Consider the following 21686-nt stretch of genomic DNA (forward strand, 5'->3'; position numbering starts at 1 on the left):
CCCCAAAATATCCCCAACTGAGCAAGCCAAAGGCAACAGTGGCAAGGAACCGAAAAACTCCATCAGGTGACCTAATGGAGAAAAAAAAAACCTTGGGAGAACCCAGGCTCAGTCGGGGGCCAGTTCTCCTCTGGCATTTATGAGCTAGAGGCCGGATTGTAGTTTGTAATAAGTCTCTGATGTCCCCAGAGTGTGTGAAGTTTCAGCTCAAAACAACTGTTTTTTATAGCATGTTAAAATCGTCACTTTTTGAGGGTGAGCAAAAACGCACCGTTTTGTGTGTCCCTTTAAATGCAAATGAGCTTCTACTCCCGGCGCAGGGGGCGGAGCTTCAAGAGCTCGTGTGTGCACTGAAAATTTCAAAAACTTTGAGCTTTTTATGTTCAAACTGGAGTCAGACAAAGATGGAGAGACTCAAGAAGAAGTGACAACATGAAGAAGCAACAGGACATTTCTGAATGGTCAGCTGACAAATTTATGTATCTGATGTGGAGTTAACTATCTTCTAGTCATTGATTAGCATATTCTGCCATGATAATCTATAAATCGCATTTCCGGGGGCGGGGTTTATGTACATTTTAGGTTTAATGATGTCATTAACTTGTGAAGAAGCTCATTGTAGTCGATTTCTGTAAAAGAAAATATCTCCCTTTGCTTTGAACTTTGAGCATAGTAACTTTGCAGATGTTATTTATGCTCAAACAGCAACACTAACTAAAGTTAGAAAAGTGAAATCATAATCAACCACCCCTTTAACCTCCTCAGACAGTCGCGTCTGACATGTGCACGTGCAGCTTGTTATTCCGGCGTCTGTTACATCTCGTTTCTGCAGGATCTGTTGAAGTGACATGTCTGAAAAAAGCACAGCTGGAACGACAGGCAGATTCGAGCGTGGCTAATTCACTCACAAACACAAAAGATCCTTTGGCAACTGTTGTGCGTCTGACCGTCTTTACATGCAGAACGCTCTGAACTCTGGGTAATTAAAGCATGTGTGAATAACATGTGACTAAAACACCTTTAACATGCTGTTAGACTCAATTAGGATCAAACTTATACATTTATAAGTCTTAAATATTTATATAAACTCATTATATTTAATGTCAAAATCCAAAGTCCCCCTGTAGTCAATCATTTTATCCCTTAAAACTCATCTTTGATCACCAAAATGACATATTTAAACGTTTTCTTCTTGAAAAAATATTCTTCATGCCTTAAAATATCTTGAATGTAACTCGACACCCTCGCCTCATTTAGTATGCGTGGTTCTATGAATATGCAAATGAGCCACGCCTCCACTCACTCACTCAGCTCAGAGATCCACTGGTTGACGATCACACGTTGATCTGATTGGTTACAAGGTCGTTTGTGACGTCAGAAACACCAGCGATTTCAAAGCGTGTGTTTGAGACTGTCTTTGGTTCACTGCAGTTTTAAGGAGGAAATACTCAGCAATGGTGTCGACTTATGAATTTACACATGGTTTGTCTTAAAGCATATTAAAAACACCACATAGACACATAAACTACATTAAAAGCTGGATTAGGGTGAGTTGCATCATGTAATTATGCATAATTTACCGTGCAACAAAGACACCGTAAAATGAAGTGTTACCAAAAGCAGCATTTAGTAAAACAAACACTATCATAGCATACTTTACAAACTGAATATCATATCAGTATTTGCCTCACAGTAATGAGGATGGGATTACAGTAGGAGGTGAAGCTGTAAATGGTCTACACTACAAACCCAAATCATACAATGCAGCACTGCAGCTACTAATGTGCTTTATCTGAAGCAGTGTGCAACAAGTAATGCTACTTATTAATAAATGCAATATCACGTCTGGACGCACAATAATGCAGGAAATTCTTACCTGACACTTTCCCGCCACACACACCGATGTCTCGTTGTGTCCACAGGGAGTCCCGTCGACGACTCGCTCCGACTGACGGACGTAGAACCTGAAGCCGACGGCCCGACAGTTGAGCTCACAGGCCTGATCACTGGACACTGAGCAAACACACCATAAACACGTTCATCATGAGACACACGGACAGAAGAGAGACTAAACACAAGGGGTGTAACATTAAGGGCCCTATTTTAAGGATCTTACACCGTGTCCTACACACGACGCCGCGACGCGCGATAAAAGGTTCTTCTCCATGTTAATGAGAGTGTTTGTCCTAACCAGCCGCGACGGCGACACGCGACGATTCTATTGTAACGTTAGAAACGTTTCTATTTTTCTGCGACGTCGCGCTGGAACAACAAACAAAGTGTGGCAATTATAATCTCAGGTGCTGTTTATGTGCATTATTTAATGTTAAAAGCGTGTAATGTGACTTTGAATATCATTTAGTGCTCCAGCTTTGTAGCTGTAAAAGCAACAATGGATAATTCACCTCAGATCTTCAAATTAAACAAATGGAAACAAGAACGTTCAAACTGTGAACAAACAAGTGTATTCTTTGTATTATCAGTAGCCTATGCATTTGAATAATGTTTAAATGGTGTAATATTTGTGAATTTGATTATGTAGCTGCTACTTATCCATTTTCTTGCGAGTGCCGTCAAGATTACTCTCTGGTGCCGCGAGACTCCTCACACACGCTGAAGATTAAAAATGGTCGGCGCTCCCGGTGCTGGTCTAAAAGAGTCCTCCCTAATTATGGGGCGCCGTTTGTAAAGCGTCTCATGCTGAAAATAACCGCAACATTTTGTCACATTTAGCTTCAAACAATGTTGTATTTAACTGGTATGAATTTTTCACGGTCACTTTTTCGGTCAACTTAGAGATATTTTAAATAGTTAAATCTAAATATTAAATGTTACACCTAAATGTTAAATCTAAATGTTAAATCTAAATATTAAATCTAAATCTAAATGTTAAATCTAAATGTTAAATCTAAATCTAAATGTTAAATCTAAATCTAAATGTTGAATCTAAATCTAAATGTTAAATCTAAATCTAAATGTTGAATCTAAATGTTTCGGGTGAAACTAAATATTTAACTAATATGCAAAATCAAAATGCCGGTAACCGGAAGTGCCAAAATAAAAGCTCGAGGAGGTCAGTGTGTGTTTATAGCATGGTTTATAGTGTCAAATAACGAATAAAAACCATCTCATCCGAGGAAATGGATTCTTGGACATGGATTATCGTGATAATAACTACCTAAAATAATAAACACATTTGGAGAAACTGTATTTGAAGAGTAGGCTAGCGTCACTTTTATGAAAAGTGCGGGACTTATGACCTGCAGCCATAATAGCCAGCCACGAGGGGGCTCACTTTGACTGAATGTCATGTCATCACTCTCATCACGAAACTCTACAGTTTCTCCAAACGTGTTCATTATTTTAGGTCGTTATTATCGTTATATTATAGTTATTATTATGAGATGGTTTTTATTCGTTATTTGACACTATAAACCATGCTATAAACACACACTCGAGCTTTTATTTTGGCACTTCCGGTTACCGGCATTTTGAATTTGCATATTAGTTAAATATTTAGTTTCACCCGAAACATTTAGATTCAACATTTAGATTTAGATTTAGATTTAACATTTAGATTTAACATTTAGATTTAACATTTAGATTTAGATTTATATTTAACATTTAGATTTATATTTAATATTTAGATTTAACATTTAGATTTAACGTTTAGATTTAACATTTGGATTTATATTTATATTTAACATTTAGATTTAACATTTAGATTTAACATTTATATTTATATTTATATTTAACATTTAGATTTATATTTAGATTTAACATTTAGATTTAGATTTAACATTTAGATTTAGATTTAGCATTTAGGTGTAACATTTAATATTTAGATTTAACTATTTAAAATATCTCTAAGTTGACAAATATTGTTGTAAATGTGGTAAAAAGTGACCATCAAAAATTCATACCAGTTTTTTAAACATTGTTTGAAGCTAAATGTGACAAATTGACTAAATGTTATTTTCAGCGTGAGCCGCTTTACAAACGGCGCCCCATACTCTATGGGCACACATTACTAACGCGATCTTTAAATAACAACAAAAAAAAAAATACTGCGCCATTGACTTTAGAGCAACATTTTTATTTGTTTATTTTAAAAACAATGTGGCGCAGGACGTGAAAATGAAAACGGCGTCGGGCTGAAACTAGCAAAACACACTTACATTGCGCCGGGTGTATGATAGGGCCCTATATTGTGTCAAAATATATTGCAATACAAAAATGCAACAATATGTATCTTGGAGAGTGACAATAAGTATTGTGTATAGTTCACCCAAAATAAAAATTACTGTGTGAGAAAAAAAAAATCAAGTTTTCAGAGTTTTAGTGTCAGTACTACATTAAACTATTATATATAGCGTTGAATAATGTATAATAATGTAATGGGGAATATATGTGTGTCCTGATAATGTCAAATGTCTGATGTTACCAGTAAAAAGTGGCCGACATTATTTTAAATATATCTAGTCAGTGACAGAGTGCAAACATATTCATCTACAGTCATGGTCTAGTGGGGGGTACAGTCATGGTCTAGTGGGGGGTACATAGAATGAACAAGAGGAGTAGCTGGCCGCACACTGATCAACTCAAGACTTGAAGTCTACAAAAGCATATTTTTATTTTTCAAATTGCATTGTGCAAATCAAGTGCAAAGTGCATGTGGATTAAAAACAGACTGGACACCAGCAAACGTTTCAGCACATTGCTATCTTCAGTGCTCATTTAGCTAACAACATTCACCCTTTTAAAGTAAGTCAGCAATTAAGGATAAAGGGTACAGTCATGGTCTAGTGGGGGGTACAGTCATGGTCTAGTGGGGGGTACAGTCATGGTCTAGTGGGGGGTACAGTCATGGTCTAGTGGTTAGGGAGTTGAACTGGTAACCCAAAGGTTGCTGGTTTGATTCCAGAGCCGGTGGGAAATGACTGAGGTGCCCATGAGCAAGGCACCTAACCCCTAATCGCTCCCCGGGCGCCACACAAAAGCTGCCCGCTGCTCTGGGTGTGTGTATCCACGTTTGCAGTGTGTGTGTGTTAACTACTCACTACTCTGCTCCTAATGTGTGTGCATTAACTTGGATGGGTTAAATGCAGAGGTCAAATTCCAAGTATGGGTTACCATCCTTGGCCGTCACGTTTCACTTTCACTTTCACTTTCATCTACAATAATTCAGTATTTTCATCTTCAGAATCATGAATATTGTAATTCTGGTGTCTCTATTGTCCTGTGCTTTGGGTTTCAGCACCAAGTCCAAGAATATTCATTTACACACACAATGTAATATCAAATTTAGCATTTTAATCAACAGTTAATTTTTTTGTGAACCATTTATTATAAGTCTTGGAGTATCACAATAATATAGTATCGTGACATGAGGGTATCAGTGCACCCCTTCTAAACACACAATAATTCAGAGACTGCCGAGGAATCATTTCATCACACAAGTTTAGAGCCGCACAAAGTTTAATACTTAGTTTTTGAGTTTTTTCAAATCACTGTGATCTCTAGTACTAATGAGAACAGAATCCGATGCTTGTAATGATACACAGCGGCCACAAGAGGACAGCAAAGACACATGATGAACCAGAACCAGTCTGAAAAACACCTAGAAGTTATGAAAACTTTATTTCGGAATGTTTATGGGTATCATTCTTCATTATGGGAACGTTACTTTTGAATGTTCTCTGAAACAAGTAACATTTGAAAACCTCCTCAAAAGTTTGAGAAAATGATGTGTAAATAATGTTTCTGTGCTGATGTTTTGAGAATGTTAAAGATGGGCAGATGACTTTAGATGAACGTTTTATTAACGTTACTGGAAGAACGTTTGTTTATAACTGTGAGAGAACCTTGAGAGAACGTTCCTTGTTTGCTGTGGTGAAAATACACTAGTTTGTGTCATCAAGACAAAAACATAAAACTTTGGCATGAATTCATTGTCAGCTTAATCTGCAGCCTGTGGGATATAAGAATATTCCACACAAACCATAAACGTACGTGAACATGAATCAAATACTGGCGCAGCATCAAAGTTCATAAATCCGAAAACATTCGCTGTTCCACAGGATCCGACACGCCGGGAAAATCTCCTGAAGCACAAATTATTAACTCACTGAAATATGACTAACTTGTAACATTGTAACATGATCATTAGAGTTAACAGCACCAATATCTGTGTCATTCAGGAGGTTTTTCCTTCGGGTAACAAAAATGTTTCTGCCAAAAACGGAAAAACTGCAAGAGATTATTTAGATTTAATTTAGTTTAAATATAGAAATGTTAAATTTCATTCTTCATAACTCCAGTCTTCAGTGTCACATGATCCTTCAGAAATCATTCTAATATGATGATTTGATGCTCAAGAAACATTTATGATTATTATCAGTGTTAATAACAGTTAGATTTGTTTGAAAACCGTGAAACACTTTTATTTTTCCGAAATCTTTGATGAATAGAAAGTTTAAAAGAACAGCATTTATTTGAAATAGAATCTTTTGTAACATTATAAATGTCTTCACTGTCACTTTTGATCATTTTAATGCTTCCTTGATGAATAAAAATGTACTGACTGATAGTGTAATAATAAAGCATAGGAGATCCACCAAATGTTGAAACATTGATATCTAAAAAAAATCATTCCATCACCTGAACTCAAAGAATCTGCTCACCGTCATGAAAAGGTTCCCACTGGTAAAGTCTCCCCATGAAGCGCTGCGTGTTGAAGGAGGAGCACTGCACGTCTCTGATTGGTCTGCTGGATGACGGACAGGCCTGAGAATTCAGAAACACACCCACACATACTTTTTTACATCTCTTTCTCCATATTAAAGTCATAAGTGTTGCGAGTAAATCTTCCATCTTTTCAGTGTTTTTATACAGCATCAGTTTGTCCTCAAATGCTGAAACTAAACCTTATATTACATTCTTTAAAATAAAGGTGCATTCACACAATGTTGTAATTACCATAATTGCGAGATTGAGATTTGTAAAAAGTGTTCACGTCCTCGTAGAACTTGTAATTACAAATTGCAAACTGGGATTATACTGTGAGCTCCCTCTTGTGACACGACTGCTGCAGATTCATTGTGGAGCAACAGTGTTGCAATAAAAATGCATAAATCCGAGTCAGAGGACGTGAATTCCTTTAAGGTTCTACATATGAAGCGACTGGACTGATGGAACCCTTTAAGGTTCTACATATGAAGCGACTGGACTGATGGAACCCTTTAAGGTTCTACATATGAAGCGCCTGATGGAACCCTTTAAGGTTCTATATGTGAAGCGCCTGATGGAACCCTTTAAGGTTCTATATATGAAGCGCCTGATGGAACCCTTTAAGGTTCTATATGTGAAGCGCCTGATGGAACGCTTTAAGGTTCTACTGGTGGTGGTTGAGGAGAGATCCCCTGATATGATTGTAAAACGCTTTGGGTGTACAGTAGTACATATGAAAGCGCTATATAAATGCTTCATTCTATTCTATTCTATTCTACATATGAACCGCCTGATGGAACCCTTTAAGGTTCTTCATGTGAAGCGTCTGACGGAACCCTTTAAGGTTCTACATGTGAAGCGTCTGACGGAACCCTTTAAGGTTCTACATGTGAAGCGTCTGACGGAACCCTTTAAGGTTCTACATAATGAAGTGCCTGGCGGAACCCTTTAAGATTCTAAATATGAAGCGCCTGTTGGAACCCTTTAAGGTTCTAAATATGAAGCGCCTGTTGGAACCCTTTAAGGTTCTATATGTGAAGCGCCTGATGGAACGCTTTAAGGTTCTACTGGTGGTGGTTGAGGAGAGATCCCCTGATATGATTGTAAAACGCTTTGGGTGTACAGTAGTACATATGAAAGCGCTATATAAATGCCTCATTCTATTCTATTCTATTCTATTCTATTCTATTCTATTCTATTCTATTCTATTCTACATATGAAGCGCCTGATGGAACCCTTTAAGGTTCTTCATGTGAAGCGTCTGACGGAACCCTTTAAGGTTCTACATGTGAAGCGTCTGACGGAACCCTTTAAGGTTCTACATAATGAAGTGCCTGGCGGAACCCTTTAAGGTTCTAAATATGAAGCGCCTGTTGGAACCCTTTAAGGTTCTAAATATGAAGCGCCTGTTGGAACCCTTTAAGGTTCTATATGTGAAGCGCCTGATGGAATGCTTTAAGGTTCTAAATGTGAAGCGCCTGATGGAACGCTTTAAGGTTCTACATATGAAGCGCCTGATGGAACGCTTTAAGGTTTTACATGTGAAGCGCCTGATGGAACCCTTTAAGGTTCTATATGTGAAGCGCCTGATGGAACGCTTTAAGGTTCTACTGGTGGTGGTTGAGGAGAGATCCCCTGATATGATTGTAAAGCGCTTTGGGTGTACAGTAGTACATATGAAAGCGCTATATAAATGTCTCATTCTATTCTATTCTATTCTATTCTACATATGAAGCGCCTGATGGAACCCTTTAAGGTTCTTCATGTGAAGCGTCTGACGGAACCCTTTAAGGTTCTTCATGTGAAGCGTCTGATGGAACCCTTTAAGGTTCTACATGTGAAGCGTCTGACGGAACCCTTTAAGGTTCTACATATGAAGCGTCTGACGGAACCCTTTAAGGTTCTACATATGAAGCGCCTGGCGGAACCCTTTAAGGTTCTACATGTGAAGCGTCTGACGGAACCCTTTAAGGTTCTACATATGAAGCGTCTGACGGAACCCTTTAAGGTTCTAAATATGAAGCGCCTGTTGGAACCCTTTAAGGTTCTATATGTGAAGCGCCTGATGGAACGCTTTAAGGTTCTATATGTGAAGCGCCTGATGGAACGCTTTAAGGTTCTACATATGAAGTGCCTGATGGAACGCTTTAAGGTTCTACATGTGAAGCGCCTGATGGAACCCTTTAAGGTTCTACATATGAAGCGCCTGATGGAACCCTTTAAGGTTCTATATGTCTATATTTTTGTTCTATTATATGTTCTATATTTTTGTTCTATAGGGATCTCCCAGTCACGTGACCCCTAGCCGCGTGTCAGCCATTTTGACGGAATACTATTGCACAAGCGCACATACATGAGAATGCGGATTATCACGTTTTATGGCTGCGAATTGATTAAAATAATGAATAATGGTCACTGTATACTATTAATTATCTTGAGCCTGCTGAAATGTTACTATAAATATATTTTCTTTCCAACTGTGCAATCTTAATAATAAATAGGCTAAATATATTTATCCACTAAGCTGCAGCAGTCCTATGCTCGTCTTCCCATTAAGTTTTTTTTCTCTTTCTGAGATTTCATACCTGTTGTTACATTTTTTAAATTAAATTGACTATAAAAAAGATTGCTTGTGTGTGCTGGTGTTCATTCCAGTCTTTTAAAATAGTTGAATGAATGAATGCTCGCGAGGTGCCTGTAACGATTTTAAATAGGCTAAGGTTAGGCTTTTTAATCAATAATATACACGGTAGAGGAGAACGACAGTCAACTACTTTGAATATTATAGCATTTTGGGCATAAACATGTAAATAGTGAAAAGACTGACATTGAAAAAGGACACAGAATGATTAAAATGTAATATTTAAATATTTAATCCAAATAAATAAATGTTCGTGGTTCGCACTGATGTTATTCATTTGTTCTCACACACTTCAGCGTCGCGGTCACTGGCCACTATCTATTATTAGCGCAGCGGCCGTCAGCTAACTCTTCACGTCAGGTCATCATAAAAAGAAATATACAAGAGGAAGATCAAATAATTAGGAATCATAGATCCATATGAAGCACCACGAGTTCTTTTTACAGGCATTAAATGTGTAGAAAAACTTCCTGACATTGAGTTCGGTGACATTTACAGCTACCTTATTCACTTCCCCTCATGCTATACCGGAGCTTCATTAAAAGCAAATAACAGTTAAAAGCTTAGCAGGCTATCGGTATCACGAGTCCGGATGGGTCAGCAACACTTTGATTTGGACGCCAGCGGGGAAGGATTTTTCAATCATCACCGCAAAGGTTGGTCAATAGATGAATATTTCGCGACGAGCTGTATTATCACCAGCGGTTTAGCATTTTTCTATTCCGTCAAGATGGCTGCTCCAAATGGCGTGACGTCACGCGGGACGTCCCTATATACGATCAGCAGCCATGTCACCCTGTAGCCCAAGACCGGTTGCCCACTGAAGCTAAGCAGGGCTGAGCCTGGTTAGTACCTGGATGGGAGACCTCCTGAGAAAACCAGGTTGCCGCTGGAGGAGGTGTTAGTGAGGCCAGTAGGGGGCGCTCACCCTGTGGTCTGTGTGGGTCCTAATGCCCCAGTATAGTGATGGGGACACTATACTGTCAAAGAGCACCGTCCTTCGGGTGAGACGTAAAACCGAGGTCCTGACTCTCTGTGGTCATTAAAAATCCCAGGATGTCTTTCGAAAGAGTAGGGGTGTAACCCCGGCATCCTGGCCAAATTTGCCCAGTGGCCTCTGTCCATCATGGCCTCCTAATCATCCTCATATACTGATTGGCTTCATAACTGTCTCCTCTCCACCAGTAAGCTGGTGTGTGGTGGGCGTTCTGGCGCAGTATGGCTGCCATCGCATCATCCAAGTGGATGCTGCACATTGGTGGTGGTTGAGGTGATTCCCCCCTTCTATGTAAAGCGCTTTGAGTGCAGAGACATATAAATGTAATGAATTATTATTATTATTATTATATGTGAAGCACCTGATGGAACCCTTTAAGGTTCTACATATGAAGCGCCTGACAGAACCCTTTAAGGTTCTACATATGAAGCGCCTGACAGAACCCTTTAAGGTTCTACATATTAAGCGCCTGACAGAACCCTCCGTTTATATATATATATACATTGCAGTTAACTGTTTACTATTTTCACTTGTTTGTAAAATTTGTTACATAGGAGAAATGTTTTTAGTTTTTTATGCACATAGAGGGAGATTGATTTTGCGCTGAATAAGATTGCATATAATTCCGTTGTACTCTTTTTTATAATGACAAATAAAGATTCTAATTTTGATTCTGATCTCATGACATCATGTCCTGTTTTTGAATCGTTTAGATGTGTTTGGTCCGTGTTGCGTTCATATTTCAGTCGAACTGCACCAAAGTAAATTTTATTCAAACCAAACCTGCCAAGTGTGAACAGTGAACACCCTCAAGAGTTAAAAGTGCCCTGTTCCTGGGGTTAATGATGATGTGAACCAGGGTTAAATGTTGTGTGAAAGCAGTTTCTCTGCAGATGTTACCGTGGTGTTGCAGATCTTGTGCTGGTTCCGGGCTCCGGGGCAGGAGGCGTTCGGTACCGCGCCGTACGCTCGGTTCTGCACGGCCGGTGTGTGAGAGCGCCGGTTCTGATGGACGTCTCTACCTTGAGTCCTGTAACTCTGGTGCGGGACGTTTAATGGTGATCGTCTCCGTTTGTTTTGAGATATTCGGCCAGAATCTTTCAGTAGAGGCTGGAATGAAATCCTGCCGTATCCGTACATCCCTGGACTGATGCCACTGTTTGCATTTCTTCAACAGAGAAAAAATATATAGAGAAAGAGAAAAGTACATTTAATCATTTAGCAGATGCTCTTATCCCACGCGATTCATCTTAATTAAAGGGGTGGTTGATTATGATTTCACTTTTCTAACTGAGCATAAACAACATCTGCAAAGTTACAACGCTCAAAGTTCAAAGCAAAGGGAGATATTTACTTTTAAAGAAATCGCTTTTTAAGGACTACAACAAACGGCTGTTTGGGACTACACCACATTCCTCCCGGGTTAGTGACATCACCAACCCTAGAATTTACATAAACCCCCTGAACACGATTTATAGATTATGAAAACAGAATATGCTAATCAATGACCGGAAGATAACTACACATCAGCTTCATAAATTCATCAACTAACCATTCAGAAATGTCCTGTTGCTCTACATGTTGTCACTTCTTCTAGAGTCTCTCCATTTTTCTGACTCCGGTTTGAACATAAAAGGCTAAAAGGTTTCGAATTTTTTTTTTTGAAACACACACACACACACAGCTCTTGAAGCTCCGCCCTCTGTGCCGGGAGCAGCAGTTCATTTTCATTTAAAGGGACAGACACAAAAATTGCGTGTTTTTACTCACCCTCAAAAAGTGACGATTTTAACATACTATATAAATATCTGTGGGGTATTTTGAGCTACACTTCACACACACACTCTGGGGACATCAGAGACTTATTTGACATCTTGTTTAAATCTCAGGGGGGCTATTAAATATTTAAGCCTAAAGCGTGTGAATTAGTTTTGAACCGATGAAGACGATGCCAAACCTCCATCCATGTCTGAGACTCTGCCGTCTCTGCTGGCCTGGTGTTGATCCGCTGGGATCGACCCGACAGACTCTGACCCGTTCCTGAACTCCTCCACCGCAGGAGAGCGAACACGAACCCCACGAACCCCAGGAGCTCCACGACCCCGACCTCGACCCCGCTCCAGCAGAACCAGTGAGATCTCCAGCAGAACCAGTCAGCGGATCAGACCACATCTGAGCACGTAAAGAGGAAATAAACAAGAACAAAGCTGAGATGTAGTTCGTAGAGGTGTAACGATGCCCTCATGTCACGATTCGATACATATCACGATCCTGAACTCATGATACGATATTAATGTGATACTCCAAGACTTATGATAAAAGGTTAACAAAACATTAACTGTGGATTAAAATGCTAAATTTACTAGGGGACTGTAAATTAATATTCTTGGACTTGGTGCTGAAACCCAAAGCACAGGACAATAGAGACACCAGATTAACAATATTCATGATTCTGAAGCTGAAAATACTGAATTATTGTATAATTCATTGATCTCTGTCACTGACAAGATATATTTAAAATAATGTCGGCCACTTTTTACTGTAACATCAGTCATTTGACATTATCAGGACCCATAAATATTTCCCCATTGCATTATTATACATTATATTCAACGCTATATATAGTAGTTTAATGTAGTACTGACACTAACTTGATTTTTTTCTCACACAGTAATTTTTATTTTGGGTGAACTATACACAATACATATTGTTGCATTTTTGTGTTGCGATATATTGTGACTTGATATATTGTTAAACCCTGAGTAGTTTGATAATGACAGTAGAAGAGCCAGATCTCGTCAAACAGCAGGATGAGAGCTGTCAATCAACAGCTGACAGCCAATCAGAGGGCAGAGGGCGTGACCTGGTCATCCTCAGGGTCATCGAGAGGTCAGACAGCTGGAGATCATGTGATGACGACACAAATGAGCAATTCATTCATTTTTCATGAGGCGACACTGAGCTCTGATGATGAGTATGTAGAATATTCCTACAGTAAACCAACGCAATGCAAAATATCCGGGACAGGCTGTTCTCTCACGAGTCTCATTCTTCTGTAAGTGTGTGTGTGTGCGTGTGTGTGTGCGCATGTGTGTGTGTGAGTGTGAATCATGTTGTCTTTGAGTTTGAGACTCATTGCAATGATCTGCAATCATTGGTTTGTATTATGAAGGCAAAAACAGCTCAATAGTCATAAAGTCAAACATGAATACCTTCCTCTGGGTGTGTGTGTGAAGACCGATGAAGATCGGCCACAGGATCACAGCGACACTACAAACACAAGATTACATTATTACATATGAACAATGCAAACGCTTTAAAGTGCCACTGGAACAGCTGATCTGTGTTCCTCACCTGATGTTCAGAGCGGCTCTCATCCTGAAGCCTGACCGCAGCACTGCACCTGGACACACACACACACACACACACACACACACACACACCTGTGCATGTCGTCAGATGTCACTCAAGTTCAGTATTAGTCCTCAGTTAACCTTTGACCCGACCTGTGACCTCTGTGACAGAAACACTGCAGCTGCTGCACTCAAGTGCACGAGAGTCAGTAAATAATGAGACATGAATGAAGGTTTGAGTGATATTACAGTATGAGATATTACAGGAGTTACAGTCACACTACCAGTCAAAGGTTTTGGATCGGGAAGATTTTTTATGTTTTTAAAAGAAGTCTCTTCTGCTCACCAAAGCTGAATTTATTTGATTAAAAAGAAAAGAAAGAAAAAAACAGAAAAAAAACACAGTAATATTGTTAAATATTATGACAATTTAAAATGACTGTTTTCTATTTTAATATATTTTAAATTGTAATTTATTCCTGTGATCAAAGCTGAATGTTCAGCATCATTACTCCAGTCTTCAGTGTCACATGATCCTTCACAAATCATTCTAATATAATGATTTGATGATCAAGAAACATTTATGATTATTATCAGTGTTGAAAACAGTTATTTACAATTTTATTTCAGGATTCTTTGATGAATAGAAAGATCAAAAGAACAGCATTTATCTGAAATAGAAAGCTTTTGTAACATTATATTAAATATATTAAAATAGAAAACTTTTTTTTAATTTTTTTTAATCAAATAAATGCAGCTTTGGTGAGCAGAAGAGACTTATTTTAAAAACATTACAAATCTTACCGATCCTAAACTTTTGACTGGTAGTGTACATGTATTATATGAAGGCTGTAAGTTTGTAACATAAGTACCATGGTATTATTAACACTTTGGTGGAAATGCTTCCATTTCTGTAGTGCCGAGAAAATATCGTGCAACATGAATACAGGCAGCAATGATGTATATCTACATACATATAGTGTAAGAGTGAGTGCAGATATAGTGTGGTAAAGGTGTGGTAATAGTGAAGTACCCGTTGAGCTCCAGCTGTTCTAATGGAGAAAGTGTTGGTGTGTGACGCGTCCTGACGCGCGTGATCCGGCGCGTTCACTATTCCCGCAGCTCGCGCGTCGCTCGTTACCAGTAATCTCCATAATTAATAACTGTCAGTCGCATTCAGACACTGTGTTTCCAGTCCTGTAAAAGTTTCTCCGTCACACACACATCCGCGAAGAAACCAAGCGCTCGGATAGAGACAGAACGAGTGCGCGCGGCGCGCCACCTGAGAGAGAGAGAGAGAGAGAGAGAGAGAGAGAGAGAGAGTGGTGTGTGTGTGTGTGTGTGTGTGTGTGTGTGTGTGTGTGAGAGAGAGAGAGAGAGAGAGAGAGAGAGAGAGTGTGTGTGTGTGTGTGTGTGAGAGAGAGAGAGAGAGAGAGAGAGAGTGTGTGTGTGAGAGAGAGAGAGAGAGAGAGAGAGAGAGAGAGAGAGAGTGTGTGTGTGTGTGTATGTGTGTGTGTGTGTGTGTGTGTGTGTTAAAACACTGTGGTATCAAATGTTCACACATGTTCTAATTTGTTGCACTGTTTATTTAAATATAAGTTACACTGACGATCAAAAGTTTTCGTTCTGTAAGATTTTTAATGTTTTTGAAACTGTAACTTTAACTGTAACATACTGTCACTTTTGATCAATTAAATGCATTTGATGAATAAATGTATTCATTTCTTAAACTCCCCCTTAAACTTAAAAATGTAAATAACTGTTTTCAACACTGATAATAATCATAAATGTTTCTTGAGCATCAAATCATCATATTAGAATGATTTGTGAAGGATCATGTGACACTGAAGACTGGAGTAATGATGCTGAAATCATCAACCAGTGGATCTCTGAGCTGAGTGAGTGAGTGGAGGCGGGGCTCATTTGCATATTCATAGAACCGCGCATACTAAATGAGGCAAGGGTGTCGAGTTACATTCAAGATATTTTAATGCATGAAGAATATTTTTTACGTTTAAATTTTACGGGATAAAATGATCGTCTACAGCGAGACTTCAAGTTTCAAGGGTTTCAGGAGATTTGAGGATTCAGGTTTAATTAAACAGGATCTTTTATAGATCATCTCCAGCTCAGGAGGAGGAGGAGTAACTTCTCCTCTTTCAGTCTCATCCTCTGTTCACTGTTCCTGTCAACCAATCAGACGCCAGGGTTGGGTTGGGCTGAAACAACACTCATCAATCTTTCATTTCACTTTGATTTGAGCCGGAGTTAATGTTTGACAGGAATGTTTCAGGACAAAAGATGTTGATTCAGGAACACATTTGCACAGATCGCTTCAGTTCAGACGAGTTCACTGGATTACACTGCAAATAATCATGTTCTTCCTCCTCGCTTTCCAGCACTAATATCTAAACATTCTTAAATCAAGACACATTTACTGGAGAAGCGAAATATTAAGTTTTGTTTACTGATAAAATTGCTCAAAATGAAGTGAGTTTGTGCTTAAAACAAGAACAAATATTTCCACTGGGGTCAGAAAAATCTTAATTTCAATGGAAAACAATATTTTTTCTGATATTTGTTAAATAATAATAATAATAATAGTTAATTGGCAGATCATTATCAGGATGTCTTTGCACATACAATGTGTTCTTTGTCTGCTCAAAATAAAGGCGAACAACAAGATCAGTTTCAGGTCAATCAAAATGTTTTCACATTTTCTCTTTTTAATAACCAGTAAAGTACAAAACATAAATCAGTGCTTGTGGAGGACATTCATTATGGAGAAGCGACAGGCATTAGAGAGACAGATCAGCAACACACCTGAACACTTCCATTCAGCGAAGACTCGACTGATGATGATGATGATGATGATGAGTTTCTGCGCGCAGGTTTGAAGAGAATCTTGACATGTTTATAGTTGTTCAGTGAACTGAAGGAAACTCAACTGAGGGTTGTTCGTAACACACCTGGAATGTACCTGTGTAGAGTGTGTGTTAATCAGGAGCACCATTACGAGACGTTACTGGCCCACAGGAGAGGAGATCATGTGACGTACATTCAGGTACAACCCGAGACCCTTCAGTCTTCAGCTTTTCTCCCCATCACGTGTTTTAGTAATCACCCTAAACTATCACTCGAAAGATTAAACGCTCAAAACACTTTGAAATTGCGATACTACTTTAAAACCTTCCGGCTGGCTCCTCCCCCTAGTGGGCGGAGTCGTGTTTTAGCACTCCCCTAGTGGGTGGAGTCATGTTTTACCACTCCCCCTAGTCATGTTTTACCGGTTTACCAGTCCCCTAGTGGGCGGAGTCATGTTTGACCGGTTTACCACTCCCCTAGTGGGCGGAGTCATGTTTTACCACTCCCCTAGTGGGTGGAGTCATGTTTTACCACTCCCCCTAGTCATGTTTTACCGGTTTACCACTCCCCCTAGTGGGTGGAGTCATGTTTCACCACTCCTCCTAGTGGGTGGAGTCATGTTTTACCACTCCCCATAGTGGGTGGAGTCATGTTTTACCACTCCCCCTAGTCATGTTTTACCGGTTTACCAGTCCCCTAGTGGGCGGAGTCATGTTTGACCGGTTTACCACTCCCCTAATGTGTGGAGTCATGTTTTACCACTCCCCCTAGTAGGCGGAGTCATGTTTGCACTATTTTATAATCAAACTTGACAAAAACACATTGTTAGAAAGACTCCATGTTCTGTATTTGGCATCTGTTTGTAATAGAATTGATATCAATTTATGACAGGAGAACGCATAAAAAAAAACTTAAAAAAATTGATATTAACTTTGCAAATTCGGAACACAACTTGGCTAGACATATGGCTTTGATTTTAAACTAATTTTACAATATAATGTTTTTATAAATACTACAGTACATTTGCTTTACTGTAAACTTAAACCTTTTTCACTTCTGTAATCTGAGTGTCTTCTTTTAAAAAGAGACCAACCTTATTTTAAGTTTTTTAAAGGATTTGTTCACTTAAGAATAAAAATTTCCTGACAATTTACTCTCCCCCCCACGTCATCCAAGATGTCCATGTCTTTCTTTCTTCAGCTGAAAAGAAATCAAGGTTTTTAAGGAAAACATTCCAGGATTTTGGAATGTAAATTGTCAGGAAATTTTAATTCTGATGTGAACTACTCCTTTAAATGATAGTGCATTTTCATGTCTACGCTCAAAAAGGGGGGGTGACAGATGCCGAGTTAAAACACCTCTACGCCTGTCATTTGCTGTGTGTGATCCGCTGGAGGCACGTCTGTCTGAACGCCTGTGTGTCTCTCATCTCCAGCACACAGTCTCTCACGAGCTCGGCGAACAGCGAAGGCCAGATCTTCTGTAGGGTTTCTCCCTTCACACTGTGACTCGAGGCCCGGTGGATCAGACCTCGCAGATACTGATGAACCATCGCGGAGCGCCGAGAGACATCGCCCTCCTCCTGAAACGCAGAGAACACGTCATTAAAAACACTTTTGCATTACAAAAGTTATTTCCCTTTAAAGGTGCAGGGTGTAAGTTTTAGCACATCTAGTGGTGAGGTTGTGAATTACAGCCAACAGAAGTTACGGTGGCCGACAGGAAGTGATGTCGTCGTCTGAGACAGCAGAGAGTCGCCAGTTAAACAATGAGGTTTCTTTACAAAGATAAATTAAGAAATTAGGTTTACTTAATTATTCAGTAAAACGACGTTATTGTAACTTGTTCATCATAGTGTCAGTGTTTTATTCGCTGACTTTAGCTGAAGCTTCTTATCATGAAGAATGACACAGTGACGAAACGCGTTTGTCCGCTCAGGGCCACTGTAGAAACATGTTGATGTAAGCGGACCCGCGGTGTGTGTAGAGAGAAATGACTCATTCTAAGCTAATAAACACATAGCGGTTCATTATGGAAGGTCTTTATACACCACTGAAAACATAGTTATGTATATGATATTGCATTTCTGTCAGCAGATCCTCCTAAATATTACACAATGCACCTTTAAGAAATACACAATTTAATACACATTAATTCACTCATATTTCTCCCATAACACAGTTAATTTCATCATAATGTTTCCTTCTACAAATATTTCAATAAAGTCGTCTTCTTTGTCACTCATTAAAAAATATTCACATAATAACTTGACTGTTGTTTCCATTTTGCTTTTAAACAAGCTCCATACATCAGCTCTCCTTTCTTCGTATTTTCCTTATCAATTGTTATCAATAAATTGAAAAAAAAATCACATTACAATCTTTACTATCAAAACCAAATGAAATATTTTTTTCCCAAGTATTTTGTGTAATGTTCGTATCATATTTTTCTTTCAGCATAGATTTTACAATGTTTTACAATGTTGGCCTCACCTCAGGGCCGTCGGATATTTAAATTAAAAAATATATATAATTAAAAAAAAATTATATATATATTGTTATTATTTATATATATATATATATATATATATATATATTTTTTTTTTTCACTGTTGGTCTCACCTCAGGGCCATCGGACACTCGGCTGGGGTAGTTGAAGAGCGCTCGGCTCAGACCGTCTCCCGCATGTTTGCCGTTGTCCTTCAGTTCCTCTGGACTCTGACCGATTCTCCGACCGCGACCGTCCAGCAGGAACTGCAGCTGACGCTTCCTACACACACACACACACACACACACACACACACACGAGTGGCGGGAACAATACGTGTTTTGAATGATCAGTAGGAGTATAGTTTTACTTAGGAAGTCCATGCTGAAATAAAATAAATATAAATAAATAAATAAAATATATATAAAATCTAAAATATATATATAAAATAAAAAAATACAATTAGTTAAATACAATAAGTGCATGCTGAAAAAAAAAAAAAAATTATATATTAAAAAAATACAAATAATTATATATATATATATATATATATATATATATATATATATATACACTAAAATAAAAATAAATAAATTTTAAAACGTCATTATTCATTCAATTTCATTCAATTCAAATTCATTCAATTTCCATGACTTTTCCAGGGGCCAGTTATTCTGGCTATCACCAGACCAAGCTCAATCTTTTAAGATTGAACATTAGTCTGGGGAGTGCTCTGTATTTTATACTGCACATGAGGCGTGATCAATGGGCATAGTTCAAATGACTCTGTATGTAATTGGATAGTCCTTCAACCAATCAAACCAATGATCCGGGTGACGTACTTTGCAGAGCAATGCGAAAACTGGCAATGGAATCGAGCGATTTTTGCAGGTTGTGCAAAAAAACACATGAAAGTTAGTGGTATTTACACCCACTTGAGCGATTTGTTTGCTAAAAAGAAAACACTGAGCATCGTCGAGAGGTTAAAAGGAATTGTACAGAGCTGTAATGGCTCTGGAATTGGATTGGATTAATCCCGCCAATAGTGCGCCAAGTGGATAAGCCAGTTTGTGATTGGTTCCCGCAAATTTGTAAACGAAGCAGCAGAGATGAATGCATTCGCATAAGTTTAAAATTTAAAATGAGGCCTCCATATATATTCCGGTTTACCATAACTGTGAGAATCCTGGTTCTTCAAAAACAACAACAGTTGTTGAGGTGGTGAATTAAAATAAGAAAAAAAAAATTGAAAGTGAAAGTGAAAAAAATCACTTTAAGAGGTTATCTGATCTAGGACCTTCTGAGTCTGGACTGGACTGGTTCTGCAGTGCTGGCGTGTCTCAGGTGCTCAAGGGAGCAGCAGACGGCTGAAAAGAATTTGCTGAACAGCACAAGAAGAAGCTGTTGAATACTGTAAGTCCTGGAGTGCTCAAATAATCCTGGACAGGTACACACACTCACACAGCACTTGAAGGATGGCAGCTGCCTTGTACATGCACTGGCCTGCCACACACACACAGGTTTTTCACAAGCAGTTCACCCTTCAAAATAAAGTCTTTACATTTCTTACACACAACAACCAGTTTGGTTTCAGAAGCGTAAATACACTGAGACGGCCCTGCTCTCGGTTATTGAAGACTCAAGAGCAGCTTCCAAATCCTCAGTTCTTATCCTGCGGGATCTCCTGCGTTTGACACAGTTCACCACCAGATCCTCCTGCCCTCATGATGAAGGGCATCTCAGGAACAACACTCCAGTGGTTCAGGTCTTCCCTCTCAGCAGGTCCTTCAGGGTGTCGTGGAGGGGTGAGGTGTCTAAGACCCAACATCTAGCTACTGGAGTGCCTCAAGGCTCAGTGCTGAGACCGCTTCTCTTCTCCATCTACATGTCATCACTAGTGTCTGTCATTCAGAAATATGTTTTTTCCCCATCACTGTTATCATCTAGCTACTGGAGTGCCTCAGGGCTCAGTGCTGGGACCGCTTCTCTTCTCCATCTACATGTCATCACTAGTGTCTGTCAATCAGAAATATGTTTTTTCCCCATCATTGTTATCATCTAGCTACTGGAGTGCCTCAGGGCTCAGTGCTGGGACCGCTTCTCTTCTCCATCTACATGTCATCACTAGTGTCTGTCATTCAGAAATATGTTTTTTCCCCATCACTGTTATCATCTAGCTACTGGAGTGCCTCAGGGCTCAGTGCTGGGACCGCTTCTCTTCTCCATCTACATGTCATCACTAGTGTCTGTCATTCAGAAATATGTTTTTTCCCCATCATTGTTATCATCTAGCTACTGAAGTGCCTCAGGGCTCAGTGCTGGGACCGCTTCTCTTCTCCATCTACATGTCATCACTAGTGTCTGTCATTCAGAAATATGTTTTTTCCCCATCACTGTTATCATCTAGCTACTGGAGTGCCTCAGGGCTCAGTGCTGGGACCGCTTCTCTTCTCCATCTACATGTCATCACTAGTGTCTGTCGTTCAGAAATATGTTTTTTCCCCATCACTGTTATCATCTAGCTACTGGAGTGCCTCAGGGCTCAGTGCTGGGACCGCTTCTCTTCTCCATCTACATGTCATCACTAGTGTCTGTCATTCAGAAATATGTTTTT

General features: G+C 39.1%; 3 protein-coding genes across 3 annotated transcripts in view; all 3 read right to left on the reverse strand.

The window, feature by feature from the left end:
• thsd4 (thrombospondin type 1 domain containing 4) overlaps window positions 1-15020 on the reverse strand; it is a 50584-nt gene extending 35564 nt beyond the window's left edge. The window contains exons 1-7 of the mRNA XM_082182335.1: window positions 14754-15020; window positions 13722-13770; window positions 13580-13637; window positions 12325-12539; window positions 11268-11535; window positions 6684-6786; window positions 1877-2013 (exon numbers count right to left, since the gene is read on the reverse strand). Of these exons, the coding sequence (XP_082038461.1) occupies window positions 1877-2013; window positions 6684-6786; window positions 11268-11535; window positions 12325-12539; window positions 13580-13637; window positions 13722-13744 (804 nt within the window). The 5' untranslated portion in view covers window positions 13745-13770; window positions 14754-15020. The remainder of the gene's footprint in view (window positions 1-1876; window positions 2014-6683; window positions 6787-11267; window positions 11536-12324; window positions 12540-13579; window positions 13638-13721; window positions 13771-14753) is intronic.
• A 1151-nt stretch (window positions 15021-16171) lies between these two features.
• Window positions 16172-21686, reverse strand: part of lrrc49 (leucine rich repeat containing 49) — a 41832-nt gene continuing 36317 nt past the window's right edge. The window contains exon 15 of the transcript XR_014209289.1: window positions 16172-17346. The gene's annotated coding sequence lies outside the window, so the exon portion shown is untranslated. The remainder of the gene's footprint in view (window positions 17347-21686) is intronic.
• LOC309508208 (leucine-rich repeat-containing protein 49-like) lies at window positions 17406-19455 on the reverse strand (the record flags this gene model as incomplete). Its single annotated transcript, XM_082182727.1, has 2 exons — window positions 17406-18167; window positions 19207-19455. 2 exons carry the CDS (start codon window positions 19453-19455, stop codon window positions 17955-17957), a joined length of 462 nt encoding a protein of 153 aa, XP_082038853.1. The 3' UTR covers window positions 17406-17954.

Source organism: Leuciscus leuciscus (genome assembly GCF_965113295.1).
Source record: "Leuciscus leuciscus genome assembly, chromosome: 10".
NCBI lineage: Eukaryota > Metazoa > Chordata > Actinopteri > Cypriniformes > Leuciscidae > Leuciscus > Leuciscus leuciscus.